The sequence below is a fragment of the Mobula birostris genome, chromosome 3 (assembly GCF_030028105.1).
Source record: "Mobula birostris isolate sMobBir1 chromosome 3, sMobBir1.hap1, whole genome shotgun sequence".
Classification (NCBI taxonomy): Eukaryota; Metazoa; Chordata; class Chondrichthyes; order Myliobatiformes; family Myliobatidae; genus Mobula; species Mobula birostris.
The window spans coordinates 49,535,348-49,549,860 of record NC_092372.1 but is presented as its reverse complement, the minus strand read 5'-3'; the positions used below and the strand labels follow the sequence as shown (position 1 = coordinate 49,549,860).

At 38.7% G+C, this 14,513-nt stretch overlaps 1 protein-coding gene across 2 annotated transcripts in view; it reads left to right on the top strand.

The window, feature by feature from the left end:
- The window catches only part of adamts6 (ADAM metallopeptidase with thrombospondin type 1 motif, 6), a 291,316-nt gene that overhangs the window by 249,813 nt on the left and 26,990 nt on the right, over positions 1 to 14,513 (top strand). For both annotated transcript variants that reach the window (XM_072252609.1, XM_072252608.1), the window contains exons 19-21: positions 6,612 to 6,750; positions 10,356 to 10,485; positions 14,062 to 14,266. In XM_072252609.1, coding sequence (XP_072108710.1) covers positions 6,612 to 6,750; positions 10,356 to 10,485; positions 14,062 to 14,266 — 474 coding nt within the window. The remainder of the gene's footprint in view (positions 1 to 6,611; positions 6,751 to 10,355; positions 10,486 to 14,061; positions 14,267 to 14,513) is intronic.

Sequence of the window (14,513 nt, the reverse complement as noted above, 5' to 3'; positions counted from 1 at the left end):
CTCAATAGCCTCTTCAGGCAGTTCCATCTCATGGTTTACCTAACAAGAGACGAGGTTCATGTCAATCTCTAAAGACTGTTTTTCAAATGTAGCAGACGGATTGTTTTGCTCGAGTACCACCCAGGAGAAGTAGAGGACTAGGTTAAGATGGAAAGGCAATTGCAGTAATAGGCTAATCACAAATAAGAGAAAATCTGCAGATGCTGGAAATCCAAGCAAAACAACACAAAATGCTGGAGGAACTCCTGATGAAGGGTCTTGGCCCTTTGCATTGACTATACTCCTTTTTGTAGATGCTCCAGCATTTTGTGTGTGTTGCTGTAATGGGAATTACTTTCAATAGGCATATCATACCACTTATAATTTTCTGTTAATGTGGACCTATTCTTGGAAATCTAAAGTTTGCTGATGCATGGTACAAGAATGCAAGGGTTTGTGGTAATGAGTATTTGCAGGAGGTGCTTATAGAACTGCTAATGTATCATTGCCTGGTATTGGAGCTATTAAAATTTGTTTTGGTAATTGGCAATGCTTTATATCACTCATCCTCTTGAATACTAGCCTGCCCTATTAATCTAAGGGCACCAGCTTCACCAAATGTCAAAAACTATTTTTTTTTTTTTGCTGTTTACAAGCACACAATGTGATCACACTAATTATGTCAGAATGCATCACGGTATCAATTTTCAAACCATCATCACTGGAAGCACAGCTCTTCTGCCTATACCACCTCACTAAATAAAAAAGTGCTTATCAAACTTAAACACATCTTGAGATACAGTTGCTTTCAATCTGAATTAAAAACAGGAAATGCTGGAAGCACTTGGTAGGTCAGGTAGCATCTTTGGAAAGAGCAACAGAGTTAATTATTCAGGTCAAAGATTTCATTAGAATTGATGTGCCATAACATGTCTTCTTTATTTACATATTTACTCATCTGGCTTGTTTCAAATTAAGGATTGGAATCTGTCCAAAGAAATGAGTTCATACCCATAAGAGAGCCTTAAAAATCCCAAGTTCCAAATATGGAGTGCTCTCTACAGAGAGCACATTTAGGAATTTGGACATCCTGGTTAGTAGGTATTGCAATACTTCTTTGTAACAAGAACATACAGTAGAGCATTTCAGCACAGCACAGGCCCTTCAGCCCACATGTTGTGCTGACCTTTTAACCGAATCCAAAATCAAACTAACACTTCATCTCACATAGCGCTCCATTTTTTGAAGAGTTCATATGATGGTAGCATCCGTTAGTCTCACGAGACCATGGATCTGCGCCTGGAAAGTCTTGCTTCAGTCTGTGTTAGAGCAGCGCCTGTTGTGGCTGTAGAGTCCCACAAGGGAGTGACAGTCTCAGCTGCAGCGACTACACTTGAAGGCGCTGTCCCCCGGTGTTGTCTTGGTGCTGTTTTTCCGACGAGTGCGCTTTTCTTCAGCAGCAAGCCTCAGCTTCTCTTCTCCTCTTTTTAGACCTCTGCATAGTTCCAGCCTCCAGTGAGAGCGATCGCTTGCGATGTCCTCCCACCTCTCGATGCTCATTTTCAGTGACTTCATGTCTCTCTTGCAAATATCTCCTTCAATAAATGAATCATTTTAGAAAACGTTCAAAAATTATTAATATTTATTTTTAAAACAGTTGAAAAATAACATCCTTTGTAAATAGCATTGTTATTGTAACCATTTACTGTCCAAACTACTGATGTATATACCAGGTGTACAAGGACTTCAAAACTTATCACCCAATGTCACATATTCTCACAACTGTCTAAGACCATAAAAATACAGGAGCAGAATTAGGTCATTTTGGCCCAGCAAATCTGCTCAACCATTTCATCATGGCTAATACATTTCCCCTCCTCAGTTCCATTAATACGTTTACCCATTCTCCTGCTTTCTCCCCATAACCTTTCACACCCCGACTAATCGACCTCCACTTTAAATATACTTAATGACTGATTCTCCATAACCGCCTGTGGCAACATGTTCCACAGATTCACCATTTTCTGGCTAAAGACATTGTTCTCCATCTCCATTCTAAATAGAGGTCCCTTTATTCTGTGGTTGTGCCCTCTGGTCCTAGACTCCCCCACTGTTGGAAACATTCTCTCTGTCTAGGCCTCTTGATAGGTTTCAATGAGATCCCACCTCATTCTGCTAAATTCCAATGAGGACAGGCCCAGTGCTATCAAATGCTCTTCATACGATAAGCCTTTCATTCTTGGAATCAGTCCCTTGAGCCTCCTTTGAATCCTTTCCAATGTCAGCACATCCTTCCTTAGGTAAGGGACCCAAAATTGCTCACAATACTTCACCAGTGCCTTATAAAGCCTCAGCATTCTACCCTTTATTTTATGTTCTAGTCTTCTCAAAATGAATGGTAATATTGCATTTGCCTTCCTCAACACCAATTCAACCTGCAAATTAACCTTTCGGGCAGGTCCAAGTCCCTTTGTACCTCAGATTTTTGAATTTTCTGCCTGTTTAGAAAATAGTCTGCACTTTTGTTCCTTCTACTGTACACTTCCCAACACTGTATTCCAGCTCACACTTCTTTACCCATTCTCCTTTTACAGCCTCCCTGCTTCCTCAACACTACCTGCCCCTCCATCTGTCTGCAAAGCTGGCCTCAAAGCCATCAATTCCGTCATCCAAATCATTGACATATAACATAAAAAGTAGCAGAAGACTGTGCAGAAAAACACTGGTTATCAGCAGCAAACCAGAAAAGGCTCCCTTTATTCCTACTCTTTGCCAATCAGCCAATTCTCTATCCATGCGAGTATCTTTCCTGAAATGCTGTGTGCCCCTATCTTGTTAAGCAGCCTCATGTGTGGTAACTTATCAGCGGCCTTCTGTACACAACATCCACTATTTCTCTTTTGTTTATCCGGCTTATATTTCCTCAAAGTTTAGGTGCACCAAGCCGACATGAAACGTTTTCTATGAAAATATTTCACTGTTCTTGGGTTGTAAATGATCATTTGGTGCTTCATTTGGCAGTACAGATAATCATTATGTATTGCGTTATCATGGGTGGGATTTAAAGAATCAATGGGTAACACAGCATGCTGTGTGCCAACAAAATTTTTGCATATGACATCTTGGGCACGTATGCTGTAAGTTCGCCAACCCTGCTTATAAGATAATGGTGAGCCTTCTGTATGCTATACCATCCACCAGCTAACACTGTTTCCAGGGTAATGTTGACATGGAATCCCAGGCTTTAACTGAATGATGGAAAGAATGACAATATCTGACCAAATCCAGATAATATGACTTCGAAGTGCTGGAATCCCCATATTTTATTTTTGCTTTCCTTCTGGGCCATAGAGATAGCAGAAAAGGTGGTGGTGTGTGTTAATATTCAGGTAATATTGAGGAGTTATTGCAATGCATCTTGCAGACAAGAGTGGTGTTAATGGAGCAGAATTAGAATTAATATTGGGTCTAGTAGCAGGGCACCAACTTGTGAATAGATTCATTATAAATAAATCTTAGTTCTTCAGCATTGCTGTAATTATATCGACCAAACCTTGACTCTCCTTGACATTGGATAAACTTTGAAATGTTAGGAGATCAGCAGTTTATTGAAGGGTACCATTCCCTGCCCTGCTGTTCTAGCTAATATAGCAAGTTAATAGCCACAACAAATATTTGACACTGGGGGGCTGGTTGTGGCTGTTGATGTCTAATTCTCCTAGTCTCAGGAATCAATGCAGGAAATCATCAGAATCATGTCCAGGATCCAATTATCTTCAATTGTCGCATCAACGACTGCCCTTGGAGAAAAGGAAGAAAGAGGGTAATCCATTTACAACTTCTCTGCAATTGAGGCATCCCATATCTGCATACAACAGAACCATGCATACAGCATTATGGTGTGGTTACTATGTGGCAAGTAACATTCTCACTAGTCAGTGATAATTCCACACCCCCCCACCAAAACTAAAACCAAGAGTCTGACAATCTACCCTTGACATTCAATGGCAATATCATCACTAACTCCACAGCCATCAATGTCCTGACTTGAAACTCAAACGGAATCATCTACATAAATACTGTGTCTGCTGCAATAGTTAAGAGGCTGGGTCTCATGCAAGGAGGGACTTAATCTCATAGTTCTTCCATCATCAAAAGGGCACATGATATGATATTCTCCATTTCCCTGGATGGGGACAGAGAGAAACATTCTCAGGAAACTCAACATCATCCAGCAAACAGCATCCCACTTGACTGGTATCCTATCCACCATCCTAAATTCTTTTTCCTTTCAAAAACACAGAACATTGTTCTCAAAGCTGGGCTCTGACAGCAGCTCCCAAACATATTACGCCTATATTGGCTACAGGAAGAAAACTACAACAGCCACGTGAGAGAACCATGTCCTCCTCCAAGTCTCACTCAGTACTAACCTACTTCATTACTGGGTCTAAATCCTGAAGTCTTCTCTCCAACACTATGGGAGTACTTTCAACAGAAGCCCTGCTTTTACAGTAGACCTTGGGATAACAATAAATCCTGGCCTTGACAACTGCTTCCCAAAAATTGAATGAATAAAATCGCTGATTAACGGTAGTACTCAAGATGTCAATCGGGCTCAGTAGTACTAGTGATGAGCTCATTTGGCTCAGCTTCCTCTTGATTGAAATGGTAATTACCTAACGTGTGTGGGATAAAAATTACTTGCCATGGGTGTTACTCAGGAGCAACAGAAAGCAGTGCCTGCTTCATTAACAGAGAAGTGGTGAATGGACTGAGTAGTTTGGAATATCATGTGTGATGTTATGACAGAAGAAAAGAATAATATAAATATCAATGATAGTGGCCTGAGTATGTTCCTCTGAGGACCCTTGTTCTGAATACTGAGCTCAGATAGACACAATTAATGTCCTTTTTATTGGGTATGAATATGGTTGCTCCCTCAGGTTCCATCAACCTAATTGTACTCGCATCTGCAGGTGGTATTTAATGATAATTCACAAATTACCAAAGTACACCTGTTATAAGATGGTTAAGAACATTCTGGAAGGACTTTAAGTTTAAAAGATGGTGAGTGCAACACAGTTGATAGTGATGTGGAAACAAAACTGTATCACTTAAACATGATCAAACTGGAAAGAATGTAGCATTTGAAACAAAAAGCTCCACCAATTTACTACCATTCATAGATCTGTGCAGGAATATGAAGACTAATTCTATTTTTGTTATTTTCACTGTCTACAATGTCTACCTTATTCTTTAAACTTGCATACTTAATTGCTGAAATAACTTGCACACCGGCCACTTTGGAAATTGCTGCTTCATTTGTGGAAATTGTGCTTTGGAGAATTTCCTCCAAAGGAGCCCTTGGTAGAAATAAGCATTCAGTTAGCATTTGGCCTTTATCAGCTATTAGTATACAATATTTGCTCCTACCTGCAATGAATTTTCTGGGGTAACATCCAGTGAGATTGATTTCCCTGCCAGCTGCACCTGCAGGCTCAAGAAACTCCATTTAACCTTTGACAAGAAAACTGTTGAATTCTTTTCTAATTAATTTTCTTAGAACAACAGTAAATGTATTAATATGTTGCTGTGAGATTTCTTTATTGAAGATTTCTCAACATTTCAACACATAAGGTGGAACCACGAGGGAGGAGTTTTGGCTTTCTGAGTTCTATATGAGACTGTGAGTCATTGGTGGCCAGTGTTCACACCTCCAGCTGATTGTTCCCGAGATTCTCTTCTGTCCCTAGGCTAGGTTCTGAGCCAGCCAAACTTGCTGTAGCACCAGCAGTCATCAGGGTGAACCTGATGCCACCCTTGGCATCATTTGACACAAGCAAACTAAGGTCCTACAGTCTAGCCACATTCCAATATGTGTTGCTCCTGGACAGCACCCTAGTTTGAGAATGGTCCAATTTCTAAATTATTTTGTTTGCCATTTAAGATGTGCATCTCCCAGTATATATGGAAACTAAAATTTCCGATTTTGACCACCACAATGTTTTTGCAGCATGTTGCTTTGATCTCCATATTGACATATACTCCCTCTGAGGCTGGCTGCAGATGGCTTCGACTAGAGTTCTGCATGTTTCCTGTTTCTTCTTGCGCCCCCACATTTTCACTGTTTGATTGCTCTCCCCAAAATTCTTTCTTTCTCCCGCTCCAGGAATGTTTTCTAAATCAATATTGCTATTTCTGAAAGCTCCCTGTGACTTCCAAAAATAAGAGGCAGGTTTCTTTGAGGAATTCTACTGGATGTTGCCACCCTTTCATTAGTTTGGTGGGTTGGATTCAAGACTTGCCTACCCTCACACTTCTGAAAATCCAAAAAAGAAGCCGAGAGCAGGTGTAAATAGCAGTGCTAGAAATACTGAGTCACTGCACACTCTTTACTTGGGCGTCTCATTGATAAATATGGATGAAGTATCCAGGGCTAGGCTTCTGGCATCACTAAGCTTAATTAGCACAGAGAAATAGATATATACTTCTTCAGATAGTGGAATGCAAAGAAATTGCTTTTATGTTAGAAGTTACATGGAATAGCAGTACAGTATGTGCGTGACATTATACATACATAAACCTTTTAAACAGGGCTCTAGACTCAATTCTGTTCTGTTTTGTCTCAGGTGCTTCTACAAGAACCGAACCAAGGGATTCAGTACAAGTTTAACGTTCCAATCACGCGCACTGGTAGTGGTGATACAGAAGTGGGATTTACATGGCATCATCTGCCATGGTCAGAATGCTCAGCCACCTGTGCTGGAGGTAGAATCACTTAAGTATTGCAGTAGCATAGATAACCCTGGTCTTTAAACTATCAGTGGAACCGTGAAATCTTCCTATGGTGTATTCAAATCCATTTTTGAAACATTTCCCCAAATATTAATAAGTTTGATTGTAATAAAGACTTGGAAACTCAAAATTATGCAGTGATGAAGAAAGCTGTTCATCTCAAAGAGGAAAATATTCCACTCTCTGCTCCTTCACAGTTTGTAAATTATAATATTTAATATTAGGGTATGAAATATTATGATTTTAGTATAATGTATTTAATATTTATACTATAATATATTTAATATATTTATATTATAATATTAAATGTTATAATTTTCCTTGCCATTTAAAATGCTACATAGAATCACAGTCACAGCAAGGAAACAACCCCCTCAGTCCCACACTGACCATGAACTACTCATTTACACTAAAGCTACATCAGTCCCATTTATTTTTTATTCTTCTCATATTTTCATCACTCCGCAATACTATCATTCACTTATATACCAGAGTTGTACAATGACTACTTAAGCTATCAACACACACACCTTTGACGATGGGGGAAGATGTCAGAACACTTGGAAGAAATCCAAGTGAGCATTGAGTAAATACTCTGCAATGAAAGTACCTGAGGTCAGGATTGAACCCATGTCTCGGGCACTGTGAGCTAGCATCTCTACTAGTTATACCATTATGCCAACCTTTAAGTAACATTTAAGAAGAAACAAAAGGCCTTGTTAAAGGTCAATGGTAATGTATCAAATAGTCTAATAGGGATAAAGGATTGCTGATAAGCCATATACAATGGAATGTAATAAAAACAGAAAGCACTGGAAACATTTTCAGGATAAAGACTGTTAGTGGAAAGAGAAACAAGAGTTAATGTTTCTGGTCAAAGATTCTTCATTTGAACTGGGAAACAAAACAGGTATGTTCTGAGTTGCAGAGATTGATGTTTGGGGGGGGTAAGAGTGTCGGAATGGATAAAACAAAGAACTTAATTCTGGCAGGGTTTAGTTACACTAACATGTTCTCTATACAGTTTTCACGCCGTACAAAACTTCCTGCTAACGCTAAGCGGTGGTAACTGAATACTATTGAATATGGGCAGGAGAGGAAATTCAGCCTTAGTTCCTGTTCCAAATCTTGATGTCCACTGGAAGATCGTGAATTAGGGTGAAGAACCATTGACATATTCCACTTTTGGCTATTGTGCTGCTGATCAGTATCTGGTCTCAAATTTGAAGTGCTGATAAATATAGTATTTGAATTTGACCCTCAATATTTTGGAGAGGGGAAAAGAATTCTATTTTATTTTACCCTTAGTAGTGTTTATTTCTAATAAGGATATTAGAATCATGTGTTACTTTGGTGATTTCAGAATTAAAATAAAACAGCTAAATTTCTTATTAATAAATGTCATGATTGAGGGATAACTGCATGTAATCAAACTACATCACCTAAAATACAACGGCCTTGTATTTCCAAGGGATTAGCCTAATCACTAGCTATTTCTTCAGCAGAAATTTGCCAGAGCTCCTGGAAGATGATGGTTGTCTTCAGCACTTCTTCTGTCATTCTCTTTCTCCTGATGGTGTAACAAGTGTATATAAAACCAATATGGAAACTTTATAAAATGTTTAGAATAGTATGGGAAAGGATAACATCAAAATTGTAACAATGCAGCAAGTTGAAGAAAGGATGAACTACACAAATTATTTAGAGTTGAAGTAAATTTCTTGCATGAAGTTATCACCCCAACGTAGATTGGGAGACCGCTTCACCGAGCATCTACGCTCTGTCTGCCAGAACACTTAGGCTGGAGGAACAACACCTTGTATTCTGTTTGGGTAGTCTCCAACCTGATGGCATAAACATCAATTTCCAGTAATGTTCCCCACCTGCCCTCCGCTTCACCATTTCCCATTTGCTATTCCTTCTCTCACCTTATCTCCCAGCCCATCCATCACCTTCCTCTGGTGCTCCTTCCCCCCCCCCCCCCTTTCTTTCTTCCATGGCCTTCTGTCTCTTTCACCAATCAACTTCCCAGCTCTTTACTTCATCCCTCCCCCTCCAGGTTTTACCTATCACCTGGTGTTTCTCTTTCCTCTCTCCCCACCTTTTAAATCTACTCCTCAGCATTTTTCTCCAGTCCTGCCGAAGGGTTTCAGCCCGAAACATCGACTGTACTTTTTTCCATAGATGCTGCCTGGCCTGCTGAGTTCTTCCAGCATTTTGTGTGTGTTGCTTGGATTTCCAGCATCTGCAGATGTTCTCCTGTTTATCCCTCAATCATGTGAATTATTAATTAGAAACTTAGCTGTTAAATTCACTTGACTGTGATAATGTTTCTGCATTTGAAATATGAATCTGTTCTTTCAGCAGGAGTTGGAACTCTTTTTGAGTATTTCCGCCTCTTGAGGACACATTTTACACGTGCAAGTGTAAAACACCTTGTTCACAAACCAGCTACGTTTACTTTCAATATAATCTTACAGCACAGAGTAAGCCTTTGAACCACTGTGACATCTTACTTGTCTGAAATACCTGCATTTGGTCATAGTTCTGTGAAGTTACTCTTCTCAACCACAAATAGAATTCCATTTTAAAAGTTACAATTAAATCTGCACTCCATTCTTCAAGATTGGAGTAAAAAATACACTTCTTAAAATAGTATGTTACTTCTACATGCATTTGTATCCTTGTCTTAAAAAAATGTCTCCTGAACCTTGAACCACTGGAAGGAGTTTGCTCAAACGCATTCAATCAAAAACTGAATACAAATTTGAACACTACTGTTAAATCTGTGTTTAACCCTCTACATAATAATGAATGTCCTTCATCCCAGTTGACATTCAGGTAAATCTCTTTTACAACTTCTCTAGTGTCTTGACAACTTCTCAATGGCTGGTGCCCAGAATTAGACATACAGTAATGCTACAGCTAAAACTGAAATATTGCTTTATATAGGTTTAATAAATCTCTTTGCATTTGCCCCTGTCTATCTCTTTTATAATGCCAAGATTCCATTATGTTTTTATAACAGCCTTATAAATTGTCCCAGTATCTCCAAAGATTTGTCCATGTGAAAACCCAGGACCCTTTTTCTCTGCAAGAGTTTTCAAAAAAATTATCATTTAGTTTATTTATTACATTTTTTCAATTTTTGTCTTTCCAAAAGACAATACCTTCATGCATATAAAGTAGACTTTAAATTTCCCTACTCAGCTAGGTCCTCCTAAAATCTGCTACTATCCACCTCCACAGAGTAATATTTAGAAATTATGAAATTCATCTATCCAAACATAATGTTCTAGAAAATTAAAATTCTTCTAGCTATGATTGATTAATGATATCGTGGGTGATACAACATGTAATGTCATACAAAAAGTCATATTCTTATGGTAAATATTTTCATATTGAGGCAAATTCATGTAATGCTTTACATCAAATATTTTTCAAAGGATCCCAACAAATCTCCAAGTATTTCCATTTCAATAATTGCAATATATTAACAAAGATGTTTTCATAATGAATTATCACTTATAGAATGTACTATTCATAATAAATAGGGATAAAATGCTTCTTTTTTACAGGTGCACAGAAACAAGAAGTAGTTTGTAAAAGATTAGATGACAATTCCATTGTGCAGAATAGTTATTGTGACCCTGACAGTAAGCCACCAGAAACTCAGAGAGTTTGCAACACGGAACCATGCCCACCAGAGTAAGTTTCCAGAATCTTATTCTTTGTACTTCTGTCCACTCTGGAAGCACCACCATTGTCTTTTTTTTCAAAATGCAATTTAAATCAAAAGACATCATAAGATAAGATATGTATCACAAGATAACTTAAACTTTTATCTCTATTGGTGGCCATCCCTTCAGCTGCATAAGCTTTTTGTCGCTCCTAGTAGAATCACCTTTTATTGCTCTGTGTCAGATTTTGCCAATGAGGCTTTTGAGAACTATTTTGGAATTTTTGATTTGATTAAAGGTGCTACGTAGGTGCAAAATGTTATTAGTTTTGATCACAAGTCCAGAGGACCCAGCCTCAGAAAAGAGGGATGGCTCTTTAGAACAGGGATGAGGAGGAATTTCTTTAGCCAGAGGGTGGTGAATCTGTGGAATTCATTGCCACAGATAGCTGTGGAGGCCAGGTCATTGCGTATATTTAAAGCAGAGGTTGATGGGTTCTTAATGAGTAAAGGCATCAAAGTTACGGAGAGAGGGCAGGTGAATGAACGTAAGAAATGGGAGCAGGATAGGTCATCTGGCCCGTCAAGCCTGCTCCGCCATTCAATAAGGACATGGCTGATCCGGCCACGGACTCATCTCCACCTACCAGACTTTTTCCCATAACCCTTAATTCCCCTACTATGCGAAAATCTATCCAACCTTGTCTTAACAACGTATTACTGAGGTAGCCTCCACTGCTTCATTGGGCAGAGAATTCCTCACTGGAAGTGCATTGAATGGGGTTGAGAGGAATAATAAATCAGACTGGATGGGATGAATGGCATAATTCTGCTCCTATCTTTTATGGTCATGGTTTCTATAAGAGAAGTAGCTCAATGCATAGCAGGAAGTTATTGAAAATGGACTGCTTATCCTTTAATCAGCTCGATAATCCATCTGGTACAGGAACTCTTCCTTAGGAATGTGGAATTTCTGGTGCATGCAGAGGACAGTCACTGTTAGAATGGTGGCATGTTTATCTTGAGTTACGGTGAAACATATTGAAGACACTAACCAAAGTATATAAGAAGGAACCCCGTGATGCTAATTTATGTAGCAATAAGCTTATAGAGAGAAAAAATATACATACGGCTCTTAAAGCTGCTCAAGGGATGATTAAGAAATCAAAGAATAGGAGTGCAAAATAATGTTTCTTGGTATTTAGCATTTTGTCAAAGTATAGCATTGACCAAGAAATTAAAGAACATAAAGAAGTGGCAAATATCAGGAGCAAAACGATTTCTTTATGTTTAATTGTGAAACTATGGACTTGAACAGGACCTAAATAAGCAAGAGCATGAGACTTCCAAGGAACATAGGAGACAGCTAGGAAGAATAATTTAAACCAGATAGGCTGGGGAGATGGCAGAGAGGAAATTAGATCACAGTCAGTGCTGATCACTGTGTGGAAGATATATGTTCACATACAGCTCAGAAGAGTAGGACAAATAGGAGGGAGAACAAGGAGCAGGCAGACTCAGCCTTGAGTAAGGAGGCAGATCTACGGTAAAATATGTTCTCTTGTGAATTAAAAGTATCAGCTATGCTAGAAATGGAAGCCATTGTAGCAGTAAGGAATGCAATCTGATAAGAAAATCAGAGGCATGATTGACTCCAGAGGATTGTAATGAATGCAACATACAGGAGCATACAGCATTCGACAAACTAGTGGGAGACTGGAAAGGGAGTATTGCAGTTCTGGAAGGCAGAGGCACATGGGAGATTCATGAAGTTAAGAAGTATAAGAGCTGTGGTTAATACTGTGTTCCTTGTGTTAAATCATTTAAAAAATACAAACAAAATACACTGGAAGTGCATTGAAAGTCACTAGGTTAGAAAAAAAATGGAAGACTGTCTGACTTCTTACAGATAAGAAGGACACACGTAAACAGGAAGATTATTTTCTGGGCAATTTCGTTAATTTGGGAATACCCAAGCAATTTGGATTCTGAGATACATAACTGCTTGGTGCTTAAGTGTATCAAGAAAGCCTTGGGAGACGATGCACATTTAACTTTGTAATGGTATGATAACTTATCTGGAGAAAAAACAGGAAAGGAATTTGGTATCAGCATTACGGAACTGTTACCTCAGAATTATCATGTTCAATGTGATGTGGTATTTAGAGATTTGAAAGGACTATGGGCAATGTCTAATTTAAAAACAACTTGCAAGCATCTGAATCAATTTGATCACTAGAGCGTCTTGCATATTTCAGAAGATAAGTAATACATACTGAACAGGAAGGATGAATGAATACCTAAGGTCAAGAGGCCTAGACTACGCAAGCATGACCCAAATTAAAAGCAAGGCAAAAGAGGAAGAGCAACCTGCATAAATAATTCAGGGAGGAAAGAGCAGACCTGAATGAATGGGAGAACTTAAAGAGACAAATTGAAGGGATGTTCAGGGCAGAGAGAAACATTGAGGCAATCATAACCATCAATCGCAACAGTAAGATTTCTGTTTCAAGTTTGTACTGTTGAGATTTTAATATAAGCAATTAGAGAATTGGAAACAAAACACCTAGTGTAAAAGAAAGGGAGTTCATAAAATTATAGGTCTTTCCACAAGCAGAATGATCTCGCTACCTAGGTGCAACAATGTAGAATTAATGAATTGAAATAATATAAATTAAAATACTAATATAGTAAATAGGTTAAAAAAACAAAGTGACCACATAGATATTTTGGAAAGATGCTCAGTGAAGCATTGATGGCCATCAGAGAATTGAACCTTGAGGAGGTACCATCAGACTAGAAACAGATTAATGTGGTGCCACTGTTCAGAGGCTCAATTTATCTTACTTCACTGCTAGGTAAACACATGGATTTGGTTATCAGAAATAAACGAAGATCGTTTACAAAACAATAGTCTTGTAAACAGTTTTCAGTCATGATTCAGAACACAGAAATTCTGCTGGACAAACCTTTTGGAGGAAGTGATCCCCTAGGTGGATTTTGGAATGACCTTTGATATGTTGAACTGAGACTTCCATAAAATGTGCTCAAAAAGTTCCCTACAAAAAGCTTCTAGTTTGCTTCAAAGCTGAGGGGGTTCTGATTGATCATTGACAGTGATAACGATTAGCCTGTTTGCAAAGCTGCGGGGAGTTCTACAGGGGTGTGAGGAAGCACTTACGCATGCTACCTACCAGCTGTGTGTGGCTGCAACTAGCCCACACTTTGAATTCTGGATTTACACATCAGGCAGCGTTATGAAATCTCTTGGTATCCCTTTAAAGCCTGGACAGTGCATTTGTGATCCAAGAACAAATGTATCGGTATTAGCAGTTTCTACCATCAGAAAATCCACTCTGGTCAACATATTTATTTATATAAGCTACCTAAATAATTTAATGTATATTTTTATGTGCTTCAAGTCTGTAGTCACGTTGTTACAATATGAGAAACGTTTTGACATTTTTTATGAGATTGGCAATTTCAAAAGGGTAATGCGTATGTACATGAAAAGAAACGGGACTCATTCAAGAGGTAGTACTGGATAGATGGCCTTCTGGGTGTATGACTCAATAACTCTTAACTTTATTTTCTCTGTCTTCTAGATGGTTTATTGGAGATTGGTCAGAATGCAGCAAAACATGTGATGGTGGAATGCGTATACGAACTGTATTGTGCATTAGGAAAATTGGACCATCCGAGGAAGAAACTCTAGATGACAGCCACTGTCTCACCCACAGGCCAATTGAGAAAGAGCCCTGTAATAATCAGTCCTGTCCCCCGCAGTGGGTCGCGCTGGATTGGTCTGAGGTACAGACACCAATGTGCTTCCTGCTTTTGCTACTTATATTTAGCCTGATCAAAGGCATTTACAAATTTACCACATTTATTATAATTATAAGTAAAAACTCCTGCTAGCTTAAGAAAAAGGAAAACAAGAAACACCATTTTGGTATTATTACTGGGTAATGAGTCTCACATGTGCTTATTTTATACCCTGAACATTCTCTGCAGGGTGCTTAGTGAGAGGACGATTTATGACTGAACTTTCTATAGC